This window comes from Hemitrygon akajei, chromosome 3, assembly GCF_048418815.1.
Source record: "Hemitrygon akajei chromosome 3, sHemAka1.3, whole genome shotgun sequence".
NCBI lineage: Eukaryota > Metazoa > Chordata > Chondrichthyes > Myliobatiformes > Dasyatidae > Hemitrygon > Hemitrygon akajei.
Genome location: NC_133126.1, coordinates 61,478,272 through 61,495,127, shown reverse-complemented (window position 1 = coordinate 61,495,127; position 16,856 = coordinate 61,478,272). Strand labels below are relative to the sequence as shown.

The following is a 16,856-nucleotide window of genomic DNA, read 5'->3' as shown; positions in this document are numbered from 1 at the left end:
GATCATAAATGTATTTTTTGCATCTATATTTACCCAGGAGACAGTCACAGAGTCTATAGAAATAAAGCAAAACAGTATCAACTTCATGGACTCTATACAAATTACAGAGGAGGAGGTATTTGCTACCTTGAGTCAAATTAGGATGGATAAATCCCCAGGGCCTGACAAGGTGGTCCCTCAGGCCCTGTGGGAGGCAAGTGCAGAAACTGCCAGGGCCTAGCAGAAATATTTAAATCATCCTTAGTAACAGGCAAGGTGCCAGAGGATTGGAGGATAGCCAATATTGTCCCACTGTTTAAGAAAGGCTCTAAAAATAAACCAGGAAATCATAGACTGGTGCGCCTAACATCAGCAGTGGGAAAGTTACTGGAAGGTATTCTAAGGGAGCGTCGGGAGCAGAGCACTTCGAAGAGTTTACTCGCAGGTCAGCAAAGCCAGTATAAAAGGAGAGTTTCAAGGGCATTCAGACATTCCAGAGGTCCAATCAGCATTGGGAGCATAGCACAGCGAATTAAACAAAAGTACAGAAGGGGCGAGCAGGGTGGCCATTGTTGGGAGTTGCCCAGCGGTGACAGTAGGGGCGTCAGGCCTTGACTCAAGAGGCTTCAATGAGAAGCGGCTGAAGCCAGCACAGGTTTGAGGATTTGGTCTTGGTTGCCCATTGTACAGTGCAGGCAGGATGGCAGATATGGCCATGGAATGCTCCTCTTGTAGGATGTGGGAATTCATGGAACCTGAGAGTCTCCCTGATGACTACACCTGCAGGAAGTGCAGCCAACTCCAACTCATGAAAGACAGCATTAAGGAGCTGGAACTGGAGTTAGATGAACTTTGGATCATCCGGGTGATACAACTTTTAAGCAGGTGGTTATACCCAGAGTGCAGAATTCCGGAGGTAGGTGGGTGAACACAGAGACAGGTAAAGGGAGAAGGAAGTCAGTGTAGGATGGCCATTCCCCTCAGCAACAGGGTGATACTGCTATGGGGGATGACCAATCCGGGCAAGGCAGCAGCAGCCAGACCAATAACACTGTAGTCAGCTCTGAGCCTCAGAAGGGAAAGGTGAAGTCAGGTGGAGCAACAGTCATAGGGGACTCAATATTTAGGGGACAGATAGGAGATTTTGTGGCAGCAAAAGAGACACAGGGATAATGTGTTGCCTCCCAGGTGTTAGGGTCCAGGATGTCCCTGAGCAGTTCTTGAAGGGAAGGGTGATCAGCCAGAGGTTGTGGTACAATTTGGTACCAATGACATAGGCAGGAGAGAGGGAGAGGTCCTGTGCAGTAAGTTTATGGAGTTAGGAAGGAAGCTGACGAGCAGGACCTCCAAGGTGGTAATCTCCAGATTATTCCCAGTGCCATGAGCTAGTGAAGGTCAGAACAGGAAGGTAGCACAGATGAATGAGTGGCTGAGGAGATGGTGCAGGGGGCAGGGTTTCAAGCTCTTGGATCATAGGAACTTTTTCTGGGGAAGGGTTGACCTTTACAACTGGGACAGGTTGCACCCGAACTGGAGGGGAACCAATATCCTGGGACGGAGGTTTGCTAATGCTATTGGGGCGGGTTTAAGCTAGATTTACAAGGGGGTGGGAACCGAAGTGAAGAGGCAGAGGATGGGATGGCTGGCGTACAAGTAGTGACAACTTGTTTGGAATTTATGAGGAAGGATAGGCAGATGCTAGAGCAAAGAAACACTCAACCAGATGGTTTGAGATGTGTCTGTTTTAATGCAAGGAGTATCATGAGGAAGGCAGATGAACTTAAGAGTGTGGATCAATACATGGAAGTCAAGTCACATCATTTTTTATTGTCATTCCAACCATAACTGCTGGTACAGTACACAGTAAAAACGAGACAATGTTTTTCAGGACCATGGTGCTACGTGAAACAATACAAAAACTACACTGAACTACGTAAAAACAACACAGAAAAAAACTACACTAGATCTACCCAGGACTGCATAAAGTGCACAAAACAGCGCAGGCATTACAATAAACAAGACAATAGGCACAGTAGAAGGCAGTAAGTTGGTGTCAGTCCAGACTCTGGGTATTGAGGAGTCTGATGGCTTGGGGGAAGAAACTGTTACATAGTCTGGTTGTGAGAGCCCAAATGCTTCGGTGCCTTTTCCCAGACGGCAGGAGGGAGAAGAGATTGTATGAGGGGTGCATGGTGTCCTTCATAATGCTGTTTGCTTTGCAGATGCAGCATGTAGTGTATATGTCCGTAATGGCGGAAAGAGAGACCCTGATGATCTTCTCAGCTGACCTCACTATCTGCTGCAGGGTCTTGCGATCCGAGATGGTGCAATTTCCGAACCAGGCATTGATGCAGCTGCTCAGGATGCTGTCAATACAACCTCTGTAGAATGTGATGAGGATGGGGGGGTGGGAGATGGACTTTCCTCAGCCTTCGCAGAAAGTAGAGATGCTGCTGGGCTTTCTTTGCTATGGAGCTAATGTTGAGGGACCAGGTGAGATTCTCCACTAGGTGAACACCAAGAAATTTGGTGCTCTTAACGATCTCTGCTGAAGAGCCGTCGATGTTCAGTGGAGAGTGGTCACTCCATGCCCTCCTGAAATGTTGTGGCCAATACAGAGACTTAGATGACTCAGGGCAGGAAAGGCTGCTGAGTGTGCCAGGCTTTAGATGTTTCAAAAAGGACAGGGAGGGAGGCAAAAGAGGCAAGAGAGTGGCACTGCCAATCAAGGATAGTATCACGGCTGCAGAAAAGGAGGAAATCATGGAGGGATTGTCTACTGAGTCACTGTGGGCGGAAATCAGAAAGAGGAAGGGGCAATAATGCTACTAGGTGTTTTTTTTTTATATAGAACCCCCAATAGTAAAAAAAGACATTGAGCAGAGAGGGAGGCAGATTCTGGAATGGAGCAATAATAATAGGATTGTTGTGATGGGGGATTTTAACTATCCTAATACTGACTGGCATCTTTTTAGAGCAAGGGGTTTAGATGGGGTGGAGTTTGTTAGGTGTGTTCAGGAAGGTTTCTGGACACAATATGTCGATAAGCCTACAAGAGGAGAGGCTGTACTTGATCTGGTACTGGGAAATGAACCTGGTCAGGTGTCAGGTCTCTCAGTGGGAGAGCATTTTGGAGGTAGTGATCACAACTCTATCTCCTTTACCATAGTGCTAAAGAGGGATAGGAGCAGAAAATTTGGAAAAACATTTAATTGGGGTAGGCAGGAACTTGGGAACAAAAATTGGGAGCAGATGTTCTCAGGGAAATGCATAGCAGAAATGTGGCAAATGTTCAGGGAACATTTGCATGGCGTTCTGCACAAGTACGTTTCATTAAGGCAAGGAAAGGATGGTAAGGTAAAAAAAGCATGGTGTATAAAGGATGTAGAAAATCTAGTTACGAAAAATAGAGAAAGTTTATGCAAGGTTCAAGGAACTAGGTACTGTTAGAGCTCTAGAAAATTACAAGGGTGCCAGGAAGGAGTGCAAGAACGAAATGAGGAGAGCTAGAAGGGGCCATGAGAAAGCCTTGGTGAGCAGGATTAACGAAAACCCCAAGGCATTCTACAAGTATGTGAAGAGCAGGAGGATGAGCCACGTGAGAATAGGACCAATCAGGTGTGAGAGTGGAAACATGTGCGTGGAGCCAGAGAAGGTAGCAGAAGTACTTAATGAATACGTTGCTTCCGTATTCACCAGTGAAAAGGACCTTGGCAATTGAGGGGATGAAAAATGGCAGATGGAATTTAATGCAGACAAATGCAAGGTGTAGGACTTCAGTTGGACCAACCAGGGTAGGCTTACACCATGAGTGGTACGGCACTGAGAAGTGCAGTAGAACAAAGAAATCTGGGAATACAGGTGCTTAATTTATTGTAAATGGCGTCACAAGTTGATAGGGTTGTAAAGAAAGCTTTTGGCACATAGGTCTTCATAAATCAAAGTACTGAGTACAGGAGATGGGATGTTATGTAGAAGTTGTAAAAGACATTGGTGATGCCTAATGTGGAGTATTGTGTACAGTTTTGGCCATCTACTACAGGAAAGATGTAAATTAGCTTGAAAGAATACAGAGAAAATGTACGAAGATGTTGCCAGGACTGGAGGACCTGAATTACAAGGAAAGACTGAATAGGTCAGGACTTTATTCCTTGGAATGTCAAAGATTGAGGGGAGATTTGATAGAGTAATATAAAATTATGAGGGGTATAGATTGGGTAAATGCAAGAAGACTTTTTCCACTGAGGTTGGGTGGGACTACAACTAGAAGTCATGGGTGGAGTGTGAAAGGCAAAAAGTTTAAGGGAAACATTAGAGGAAACTTCTTCACACAGAGGGTTGTGAGAGTATGGAATAAGCTACCAGTGCAAGTGTTGCAGGTGAGCTCGATTTCAATGTTTAAGCAAAGTTTGGATATATACATGGATGGTAGGGGTATTGTGGGCTATGGTCCTGGTACAGGTCGATTAAACTAGGCAGATAAAATACTCGGCATGGACGAGATGGGCTAAAGGGCCTATTACGGTGCTATACTTTTCTATGACTCTATGTGCCCTGCACACAAACAGCCAAAGCAGACACCATTTTCTTTTAGGAAGGTAATCCTAAAGGTTAGGGCTTTTCTTTGAACAGGTTCCATGGCTTTTTGTTTCGTAACTCTCTGTGAGAATCTCAGGGTTGTATACGGCATACGTACTTTGGCAATAAATGTGCTTTGATTGGTACCCAAGAAAGAGCCTTTTGCATGTAGGCAGATTAAATTTTCTGCTCATTATCAAAATATTCCTGTAGTAGAGCCTTAGCTTTTACATATCCTTTCAGAGGGTCAACATGCTGGCAACTTCTGACAAGCTCTAGAGTGATCTCTAGTGTACTGTCCAAGGAAACAGAAGCAGTCACTATGGCTGTCAGTCTCGCCTTCAACACTGTTTTCAAAAGCTCTCATGAATGCATGATACTGCAATAGATCTCCATCGAAGATTTGAATCTCTTAAACAAAGACCAAATGCATTGCTGTTGTAACAATAAGGTTGTTATTTCATTTTGCTTCCTCATAATATCCTTCTATCATCTAAAACAAGAGTTTCCATTGTTACGAATGTGTCACAACTCTGAGGGGCCGAAGGGTACAAAGTAGCCCCCTCCTTTTTGAGAATCGCAAGATCGCTATTAATTCGGGTCTGGGACCCAGGAAATGAGAGAGAGAATCCTCAAGGGTTTGGAATGTGTGTCCTGCCCTCAGCAAGACAAAGCCACGGATACCGGCCATTGTCTCTTGGAGACGGAATTGTGTATTGAGTACTGTACTATTCATTGAAGCCCTCAGGGAATGACCAGAGTGGGCTGGTTGAGGGATTGCATCATCCCAACCTGAATGACATCTGAGACCCCGTGAGTAAGGATAAAAGAGGGTCTGGGGAACAACCCCTTTAGACGCACCAGGAGTAACGCTAGAAATCCCGTGACAGCGTTTAATAGCAACAGCTGGTGGGGGGCCCGCGTGCGTCCTTTTCCATTTGCCTAGGAATTGGCGGGCCTTACCACGGAAGACGGCTTAGCTAAAGAAAAGGCCACCACCAACGAAATTTCGAAGGTTCAACATCATAAAAAGGAAAAGCTGGCAAGTTTCTAAAATCTGTCTCTCTCCAACCAAAAAGCTGCAGCCTGAATGAACTAAAGTGACTTTTATATTTCCATCAGACAATACATTATCCCCAGACGATAGAGCTATTTCTTATTGATTATTATTATACCCGCACTTTTAGAGTTAGTATTGACAACGTATATTATCTGTATGTTTGCAATGATATTTTTTTTGTGTATTTTTACCAATAAATACTGTTAAAAATAGTACCATCAGACTTCAACAGACCTCTCTATCTTTGCTGGTAAGTGACCCAGTTACGGGGTTCGTAACACCATGCAGTAAGTTAAAGTCCACTTGAGAACTTTGAACTATTGGATATGACGTAGGTTCAGAGTGCCTCACTAGTGCAGACTGAGAATAAACATCCTGAACTACCTCTTGGAGGTCTTGTTCATGTTTCACAGACATTTAAGAATAAATCAGCATTGGCAATGGGTCTTTCTGTTGTTCTTAATGCCTTTTCAATACAGGAACTCACACCAGAGGACCATCCTCCTGGGGCACTTTTAGCACTCGCCACACTTGAAGCCCTTAGCACATTAACTATAGCCATATGTGCGGCAATTTCTTCCTCCAACTTAAGCCTTTTCTGTACCCGCTCCTTTTGCCCTTCCAGCGCATTTCTGTCCTTCAATAATTGTTGACATGCAATTAATGCAGCTAAATGAGTCTCGGTTTTAATGCATGCAGAACAGGTAATATATGAGGAAGATTTTCTTCCAGCAAAAGAGCTTCGAGCACTAACATTAGACACACTATCATGCAGTTTCACGTCATCGTGTGGGTCACCTGCTCTATGCATAGTCAAAACAAGAATTAGAATTTGAGAAACGTTGTCTGATGGAAGGAGAGACACATATTCATATTAACGGAACATGTATAGTTCAACCATTAGTTCATTTCCTCAATTAAGGCACTGCAATGGCAATCAATGTTTGAAAATCATTGGTTCTGCTTTTCTTGTTTGGCCTTGGGAAGTAATAATATTAGCATGTGATGTTGCTTAGCAACAGCTTCACAGAGATTCATCAAGTCCTCAAGACAAGATTGCAGTTGTATGCAATTTTCTACTCATTACCAAAATGTTCCTGTCATAAAGCCTTAGCTTTTCATATCCTTTCCTAGGGTCTACATGCTGGCAACTTCTGACAAGTTCTCTAGGCTGACCTCTAGTGTACTGTTCAAAGAAATAGAAGTAGTCACGATAGCTGTCATTAATTGATGGCATTAAACCTTTAATTTTGGTCACATTTGTTTCATTATCTCTTTGAAGACTTTTGATAGTATTAGCCTTAGCTTTAGCTTTGATTTCTCTTTTGCAAGCCCAAATGCAGGGTTGTTCACACCATTTCCATGCTTTGATACACTCACGTTACTTTCTCTAATTGTGTGACTCACAATGAACTCTTTGCTCACCTGCAGCACTGACAATATTCAACACAATAAACCTAGTCAACAAACAAAATGTCCACACATCCACAGCGCTTAAACCAAACCAGACAAACAATCAGCCTTCAATTCAAACGTCGGCAACCAGAATATTTCAGCACTTCAATAAAACAAAACAACGAACCCTTCAGCAACATCACATGATTGAGCATTGGTCCCCTATGGATGGGCAGCGCTGACCTCAACAGAAGTTCAGATAATCCTACGGCAAGCTTCTCCTGTTTCTGACGTGCTGTTCTCAGTGTTGCATTTCTAATTTCTCCAAAGGGTCTAAGGCAATCCTTTGCCGTAGACTGGTGTTCATTTGGTATAAATATTTCCTGACAAAATTTAGTGGTTACATTAAAACAAATCCAAACTGCTGAGAGATTAAACCAAGGTACTCAAGACTGTATGATGAATTTCCAAACTGAAAAAAGTATTCGATCCTTTATTACAAAACCAGCAACGATGAATGATCTTATCGCAATGAAAAAACTAGCAAAACTAAATTAAAGATATAAGTGATACAATAGTGTAATGTGGTCTAATAACATTCCAATTGGCGATATTAAGCAGTATAATAGCGTTATTAGCATAGCTAAGCGTCCAGTTGGCAGTCAAATAGTATAACTAAGCAAAGTTAGCATAATTAATGTATTTAAGCAGTCAACAAAAAAATATCATTCCCCATGGCACAACTACTCTCCACTAGACGACACTAAACAATTAAGACAAAGCATAACTATACTCATTTGCTTTTTCCACACCCCAACCCACGTAACAAATTTCCATATTAAACATGCCAATACAGACAGAAAATAGATACATGGCTCCTACAGTGACTCTGAGAAATAATTATAACTTGTCAGCTGACTTTGTAATATAACAAGTGCCTTTTGAAAGAGGAAGCCCATATCAAGGTGATCACCTGATACCTGTCAGCAGCAAGTTCCATTAGTTTGCAATGGATTGAAAATCATAACAATAAATAAATATAGAAAATAACCAAAACAGTATATGGAATGCTTTCCTTTGTAGCTAGAAAACTAGAAATCATGTGGGTAGAAGTTAAACTAAAGCTATAGAAAACACTGGTGTACTCCATCATCCTTGGAAGTTAAAGTGAACTACTCGTTTAGATAAAGAATTTGGGATTCTAGGTTTAGATTTCATAGATGAAAGTTAGCCTTTCTGGAGTGGAGTTAGGTAATACTTTTAACAAAATGAAATGTAAAATACTGGTAAACTGAGACTAATTAACTTTAGCATCAAGGAGGTTTGGCAAAGCTGAAATTATTGGGTACCAAGGGGGAGAAAGGTTGGAGTCATATCTAGCACAAAGAATAAATTGGAGAGCTAATTCGCTGACAGTAGCTTTCAGTTTCTATGTGAACTATATAGTACAGTTTTTGGTCAGTAAGTCATCCCTATCCCACGATCTCAGTCCCTCAAGGAAGCCCAAGCCCATACCTTCCCTTCCAAGCCGATAACTGGGGATGTCAATGACATATAGGTCAACATTCAGGTAAGGACTGATGAGTGGCAAGTAATATTTGTGCCACAAAGGTGCCAGACAAGGTTAGCCCTGTTAAGATAGTGATTCTGAGTGATAATGAATTCATATTCTGGGGGTCACAAGTGACCAAAGAACATAATTGCACCAGACAAGTAAACAATGCAGTTAAAAGGGAATATCAGAGAAAGGGTACCTTGGAAGGAACACTGTGTGCAGTTCTGATCACCAGATTATAGCAAAGATACAACAGTGCTAAACGATTTAAGAGGATGTTGTCTCAGATGGAGAGATTCAGTTATGAGGAGAGACCGGAGAGGCTGGGTCTCTTTTCCCTGGAGCAGAGGAGGTTAACAGGGGATTGTATTGAGACATAAAATTATTAGATATCTAGATATGGGTGATAGTTTTCTTTTCTACTGTTTATCCTATCAGAGGTAGAAAGATGACATACTTAAGTAAGTGCCAAGAAACTTCAGGGGAGCCATCTCCAACCAGAGTGGCAAATGTGCAGGTTTGCTGAAATACAATCCAGACTGTATCATTCAGAAATTACTCACCACAGATGTTTAAGCAAAATACAAATTGAACATCACGGCACCTCACTTTGAAAATGTCTGTAGCAAAACACCATATAAAATTTTAGGTCTTGGTGAGACACAAAACTTAATAGAAACCTAACACTGGAAGTTTCAAAATCATGAAAACAAATGAAGGGGCAGCTGAATTCAACTCTATTTGGATTTTCAAAGATGAATATAGAAATATTGCCCTCTAGAACAGGTGAGGATTTTCTGGCAATTCAACTTGACAATTCCATTTTTTAAATTGAACAGTGAATCTGTCTCTTTAACTAAGGATGTGCCATCGCGTTGATTTATTTTCTGTTTTTGTATCATGCTTGAAGAAGCAAATTTATAAAATATCAGCTGCATTAACTGTTGGTAAAAGAGGTTTATTTTAGGAACTGTTAACTATCAACAAGTGTGGTATAATGCAGAGATCTTAAGTGCCATTCCCAAATGATGAGTAAATAACAATAGCTGAGGGATTTTCCTGACTCCTCCAGTTTGGTTTCTGAAAATGAGGAACATAAGACCTATGTCAAGAGTAGAATTAGAACTAAACAGTTCTAAAGATCTGACGCAAATAATACTGAATAATTTGGGAGAAATTGGCTGTAGCCATGTTCAGAAACGGTAAACTCACTGAAAATTTTGCATCTACTTACTGTTCTTTTAGATCTGTAAACTGTTTCTCCAAATTGGACATTTCATCTAAGCACTCTGTCCTTCTCCTTTCACAATCTTCATCGTCCATTTCTATAAGACATTAATATTAAAATCTTTGAAGCAGAAGTGAGGAGAATGGCTAGTGCAGTAGTCAGATACCAGGCTTTCACCAAAAGGACAAGAATTCAATTGAGCTTAAAGATGGCTGTCTCATTTACATATTCACATTTAATTTTCAACATGAAATAAATAAACAAAATCTGCTTCCAGCACTGAAGTATGATTATCCCAAAACTGGCATAAAAATGACAATTACTCTTTGAAAATTAAAAATACTGATACCAACTATTTTTTGGTGTGGATTTGGTTGTTGTTATTATGTTTGCTGTAGCTTAACAGTGTTACTTTGTGCAGTCAAAAAACTTTATTAAGTGTTAATGTAGCTCTGGTGGAACAGTATAGCCCATGAAAAAAAAAGCTCCAAGAAAACAGATCATTGTATATAGAAAAATAACAAATATAATACATTCAAAACAAATAAAAAGGATTTAAAACAATTTTCATATAATGATCAATTCTTCACTCTTTTCCGGTCCATGTCAAAAACAACACATTGTTCTATTGATCCATTTAACTTCAAAACTGTTTCTAGCTTTGGAACATGGAAACTTTTATCACACAAAGTGAATTTAAAGTCAAGCTCTATTGCTTGCACTATCAGAATGAGGTTCTGTTTGTCTTTTAAGAAATAACTCTCCAATGAACATCTAGTAGACAATGACATTTCATACCAAAGGCAAATACTTCTACCTATAGCTTACAATGAAGTGTTCACACCACTACAATGTATTTCTATTAGCAACTTCACAATTTTACATTCTCTTATCACAAGCATCAAATCACAAACTGTACATTGATGTAATCTTCCAATCTGTCCCATCATTTTTAAACAGGCTTACTACTTATTCTGAATTCAATTTGATACAATTGTTCAACCCAGGAAAACTGGTTACTTTCTCCAAAATCATGATTTTACATAAAAATAGCAGCTATATCAGAGTCATAGAGAAGTACAGGACAGTAACAGGCCCTTTGGCCCATCTAGGCCATGACTACTCCAAAAGACCTGCACTGGACCCTCCATATCCCTACTATCCACTTACCTTCTCATAAACGTTGAAATTGAGCTTACGTGGACCACTTGTACAGGCAGCTCATTCCACACTCTTACAACCCGCTGAGTGAAGAGGTTTACTAGGTCCAATTCCTTTGTTATGCAAATAGAACCTCTTTTTACATTGTACACTGCATCCTTTGACAGAACTAGATAACTACTCATTTTAAAAGGTTCACTTCCACTTCTGTTTCTACTTTATCATGTCTTACAATGATGTACATATCCTAATATTAAAATCCAAGCAGATTTACTGGACGTGTATCGACAGAATTATGCAAATTTCTCAATAATTTGTCAAGTGAGTGAAAATATTCGACATAAACTCAGCACAGTTTATTGATGACCCTTCACTCACTCAGAAGACTTTTATGTTATCTGCAAAACTGTAACTTCTTGGCTGTTCTTTTTGCTAGATTACGTGAACCGCATTCCTAAGTCACAAGTACAATTCCTGCATTCAAGGATTCACCCAGAAGTCTAGCAAATCAAGATTTGTTGCCATTTTTAATATCCTGTTAAGGAATTTAAGAAGTCTCTTGTTGTATCCATTCTATCTTATGATAAAGATCTGATATCTATAATATTTCAGTTTCTCTATCTTCACTACATCCGTTCTCATGTTGAGGCCTTTCACTCCAGTACATCCAAGATATTCTCCCTTTTCAGAAAACAGGGTTTCTCCCCCACTGCTACTGATGAAATATTCACCTACATCTCTTCCATTTCCCATACATCTGCCCTCACCCTATTGCATTTCCACCCAAGACATAACAAGAATAGAGTTCCCTAGTTCTCACCTACCACCCCACTAGCCCTTGCATCCAACATACCATTCTCCATAACTTCCACTATGTCAACAGGACCCCACAACCAACTACATCTTCCCCTCACCACTTTCCACAGGGACCACACTCTCTGTGACCCCTTTTCCACTTATCCTTCCTCACTGAAACTCCTTCCAGGCACTTATCTCTGCAACCTACCCCTACTCCCTCACCACAAATCAGGGCCCTAAACAATTCTCCAAGTGGGGTACTCCTTCACACTGGAATATATCAGGGTCATTTATTTCATCCAGTGCAGCCTCCTCTATATTGGTGAGATCTGATGCAGACTGGGGTACCGCTTTGTCGAGCACTTCACTCTGTGTACTGTACCAGCCAGGATCCACCATTTTAATTACACTTTCTATTCCCTCTCAAACGTGTTTGTTCATGACCTTCTCCACTGCTAAATCATGGCTCAATGGATATTAAAGGAACTCCACCTCATATTCCACCTGACAACATAAACATCAAATTATCTAACTTCCAGCAATCTCACCTCTCTGTCCCTAACCCCCACCTCTTTTTCTGCTAATCCCATTGGTCCTGATTTCACCTCTTCCATTGCCATTCATCTGCACATTCCTCCCACTGGTTCCCCTCCCTACCTCCTTCCCTTTAACCTATGGTCCACTGTTCCCTCCTACCAGATTCCATCTCCTTCAGTTCTATGTCACTTCCACCTACTTACATTCATTTCCATTTTCCTCTGTCCCTCACCCCCCCCCCCATACCTATCACCTGTAACCCACCAGCTCTTGCTCAACATCCTCACCCCTCCCCCACCATTTCCTCTCCTCTCTTTCCAGGTCTGATGAAAGGTCCCAACCCAAAATGTCAACTGTTCATTTCTCTCCAATAGGTCTTGCTTGGTCCACTGAGTTCCTCAAACTCCTTTGCGTTGCTCCAGATTTCTAGCACCTACAGTATCTTGTGTCTCCTTGGGAATACCTGCTTTTCTTTCTTGCCTTTTAGATTGGGAACCAATCCTCAGAAAGCAAACATAATTAATTTCTGAACATTACACTTTCATGTTCCCCCACCAACTGTGAATCTCCAGGCTCAACTGTTTATTCACTCTTACAAACATTTGAAAAAATACACCTTTATGTAACAGGATATTTAAAGTAGCGCATGATTCGTCACTCCAGATTCAGAAACAGCATCAGGTTTAATATTACTGGCATATGTTGTGAAATTTGTTGTTGTTTTGTGGCAGCAGTATACTGCAATACATAATAATAAAAAGCTATAAGTTACAGTAACTATATATTAGAAAATAAAATAAATATGTAGTACTAAAAGAGAGGAAAAATAGTGAGGTAGTGTTCATGGGTTCATTGTCCAGTCAGAAATCTGAGGGCAGAGGACAGAGGGGAAGCAGCTATTTCTGAAAAGCTGAGTGTGTGTCTTCAGGTTCCTGCACCTCCTCCTCGATGGTAACAATGAGAAGAGGCCACATCTTGGGTGATGGAGGTCCGTAATGATGGATACCGCCTTTTAATGGCATCACCTTTTGAAGGTGTCCTCAGTGCTGGGGAGTCTAGTGCCTATGATGCAACTAGCTGAGTTTAGAACTTTCTGCAGCTTTTCCCCATCCATGCAGAAGATGATGCAACCAGTTAGAATGCTCTCCAAGGTACATCTGTAGAAATTTGCAAGTGTCTTTGGCGACATACCAAGTCTCCTCAAACTCTTAATGAAATAGAGCGACTGTCGTATCTTCTTTGTAATTGCTTCAATATGTTGGGCCCAGGATAGATCTTCCGAGATGTTGACATCCAGGAACTTGAAACTGCACACTTTTTCTACTTCTGATTCCTTGATGAGGATCGGTGCGAGTTCCCTCAACTTCCTCTTCCTAAAGTCCACAATCAATTCCTTGGTCTTACTGACATTGAGTGCAAGGTTGTTGTTCTGACCCCACTCAACCAGATGACCTACGGCACACCAGCACGCTTCCAGTACTGCTTATATCTTTTTATGCACAATTATACGCCATACTACCAATGGTGCTAGCTATTGTTCAAATAAATGTAAAGACATTCATGTTTAACCCAGTACATCATTTGTCAGAGCTTGCCAATTATTTTTGCTTATCATTTTCTCATTCCTTGAAACCTCCCCCCCCCCCCACCACCACCACCAAACAAATGAAAAGCATTTTATAGCTGGGGGCAAGTTGGGGGCTTGAGCAGCGTATGAAATAATTAGGGATATTCGGAACTCGAGGAAGGAGTGGCTGAAGGGGTTGGGCTAGGAAGGAATAAGGATGTATGGGGAGAATGAGGAGCTGAAGCGCATTTCGCAAACGACAAACTGGATTTCTACCACAGATAAATATTGTGGGATAAACAGCAAACGAAAGGGCTTGAGGTGTTGAAAAACAACGGGTTCTTTGTCAGTCAGCTCCACATGTCTGAGGATTTCTGGCCTATACCCACCTGAACTGTCCCCATCCTCTGACACAGAGGAGCTCTCCGAGTCCTCATCATCGGAACTACTGCCTTCATTCTCCGGGTAGTCGACATCCATATCTTCGTGATTGCTTTCTTTCTTATCTCGAGAATGAACAGGCATATTGGCGACAAATTAAAAATTAATAATGATAAATCAAAACACAAATACCGCCGTTCAGTTTAATTATATGGAACGTTCTCAAAGCCGCAAAATCACATTTTTCTCCGGTTCGATAATAACGGAAGGGGCGGCAGAGCGTCATCACTAATGGACAACGAGACTGTCCACACACAAGCCCAGACAGCGGAACATGGCTCCATTGCCACCAATGGGAGAGTAGTAGGGCGGGGATTACGGGGATCGAACAGAAGAGCGCTAAAGGCCGCGTTCAGAGCTCTGGGCGCGCTGTGCATTTTGGTTGTTGTAGTTCTTTATCCGAATATCTTGTGAGTGAGTCAACATGCAGGACTACGAAACCCGAAAACCTCTGAGACTGGCGCCCGTAAAACAGCGGGGAAGCAGCCCTGATTAAGCAGTGACCGAGCAGTCGCTACACGAGGGTGAAAGACTGGGGTTGTGATGCACTTCAGAACAGCCAACTGGCGCTCTGGGTCAGCTGCCTGATATTGGAGCAGGATGCGATATGAAGGCTGACGCCAGAATGTCAATGGGATGAAAGGCTGCTCGAAATTCTCTGGTTTCGATGAAGCGTGCCGGTTGTTTGTCCTGCTGAAGTCGGCCATGTTGGTGACTGACGATTGATTACAGGGCAGTGTTCGCTCGGGGCCGTGGCCGCTTCCATGGGGCTGCGCTCCTCACACGCTCTTTGGGTTAGGAGGAGTTTCCTAGGTTGCCACTTCGATTTTTATTTTGCATAAAAGTTTAAAACAGCGAAGGAAAGCAGTGCGTCTGGTGCTTAACTCAAGGAGCGGGATGTTTTCTAAAAAAACTCACGGCGACGTGAAGAAATCGACACAGAAAGTCTTGGATCCGAAGAAAGATGTCCTGACTAGATTAAAGCATCTGAGGATTGTCATAGGTTGGTATCGCGCAGCTGGACTGCCTATTGAAAATTGCAGAACCCAACAACACAATGATATATCACTCAACATAGTTTCTGGTCACGGTGCAGTACGATACATAATGGCAGGCAGCCCTTATTTATGGGTTAATCCAGCTTTTGTTTTAGGCTCATTTGTTGTTGGGTCTATGGCTAATCCTGAGTCTTCAATATTTCTTGAATCGTTAACTGCTAGAGGTGGAGATCGTTGTACATCGCATGTTTCTAGATGGCCAGATCTTTCCAAAGATACTCGCTGATTAGATGGTTAACGTTTTCTCCCTTTTTTGTATATCATTTCTCTAAACATTTAACATGCGGCATGGGAAAACAAGTATTTTGACTATATATGGGTATGATTTTGTATTTTAGTATATTTCGAGTATACAGACCTCTAAATTTAAAGATGCAGCAGTGTGCTTTGAAAGTTATTTGAAAAAGTAAACATATTTAGCTCTTCTGTTTAGTTTAATTAGTTTAATGACTTAAAGGAAATAATGTTCTCCATGACGTGATTTTTCTTTTTGTAAGGTAAATATATGAGAAAGTAAATCTAATAAGTAGTCTTCCTGAACAATTGTAGATACGAGTGCCTATTTTTGAATGCTTTTTTTTTGCTGTTCATTATGACTTTGCACTCTAATAAAATCCCACTTTGAAAGGATCATTTGAGATGCTTCTGATGCTGCACTATTGTTTTTGTGTGTTTTTTTGGTTAACTTACAGCCATGTCAATGGTTTGTGATCTCTTCAGTCCTGGGTCTAGAGATGTACTTAAATGAAGGGAAACGAATCAGAATCAGGTTTACTATCACCAGCATGTGTCGTGAAATAGGTTAATTTAGCGGCAGCCGTACAATATGTGATAATATAGAAAAGAATAAATTACTGTAAGTATACGCATGTATATTAAATTTTAAAATAACAAACACTTTTTTTAAAGTGAGGTAGTGTTCATGGGTTCAATGTCCATTTAGAAATTGGATGGTAGAGGAAAAGAAGTCATTACTGAATCGCTGAGTGTGTGCCTTCAGGCTTCTATACCTCTTTCCTGGTGGTAACATTGAGAAGAGGGCATGTCCTGAGTGATGGGGATCCTTATTAATGGACGCCACAGTTCAGAGGCACTGCTCCTTGAAAATGCCTTGGATACTACAGAGGATGGTACCCATGATGAAGCTAACTTCAAATTCCTGCAAATTATTTTAATCTTGTGCAGTAGCCCCTCCCCATACCAGATGGTGATGCAGCCTGTCAGAATGCTCTCCATGGTACATCTGTAAAAGTTTGCAAGTGTTTTAGGTGACAAACCAAATCTCTTCAAACTCCTAATGAAATATTGCCACTCTTTTGCCTTTATAGCTGCATCAATATGTTGGGACTAGGTAAGATCCTCAGAGATATTGACACCCAGGAACTTAAAATTGCTCACTCTTTCCACTTCTGATCCCTCTGAGGATCGGTTTGTGTTCCCTCATCTTACCCTTCTTGAAGTCCACAATTAGCTCTGGTCTTACTAATGTTGAGTGCAAG

The 16,856-nt window shown here is 41.4% G+C and overlaps 2 protein-coding genes across 13 annotated transcripts in view; one reads left to right on the top strand and one right to left on the bottom strand.

Annotated features, from left to right (window-relative positions):
• brms1la (BRMS1 like transcriptional repressor a) overlaps window positions 1-14,518 on the bottom strand; it is a 45,574-nt gene extending 31,056 nt beyond the window's left edge. For both annotated transcript variants that reach the window (XM_073039987.1, XM_073039986.1), the window contains exons 1-2: window positions 14,248-14,518; window positions 9,802-9,892 (exon numbers count right to left, since the gene is read on the bottom strand). In XM_073039987.1, coding sequence (XP_072896088.1) covers window positions 9,802-9,892; window positions 14,248-14,383 — 227 coding nt within the window. In that variant the 5' untranslated portion in view covers window positions 14,384-14,518. The remainder of the gene's footprint in view (window positions 1-9,801; window positions 9,893-14,247) is intronic.
• Window positions 14,519-14,780: 262 nt separating this feature from the next.
• Window positions 14,781-16,856, top strand: part of ralgapa1 (Ral GTPase activating protein catalytic subunit alpha 1) — a 202,987-nt gene continuing 200,911 nt past the window's right edge. For 6 of the 11 annotated variants that reach the window (XM_073039975.1, XM_073039978.1, XM_073039977.1 and 3 more), the window contains exon 1: window positions 14,781-15,302. In XM_073039975.1, coding sequence (XP_072896076.1) covers window positions 15,197-15,302 — 106 coding nt within the window. In that variant the 5' untranslated portion in view covers window positions 14,781-15,196. The remainder of the gene's footprint in view (window positions 15,303-16,856) is intronic. The other 5 variants (XM_073039984.1, XM_073039983.1, XM_073039982.1 and 2 more) reach the window with 2 other exon arrangements.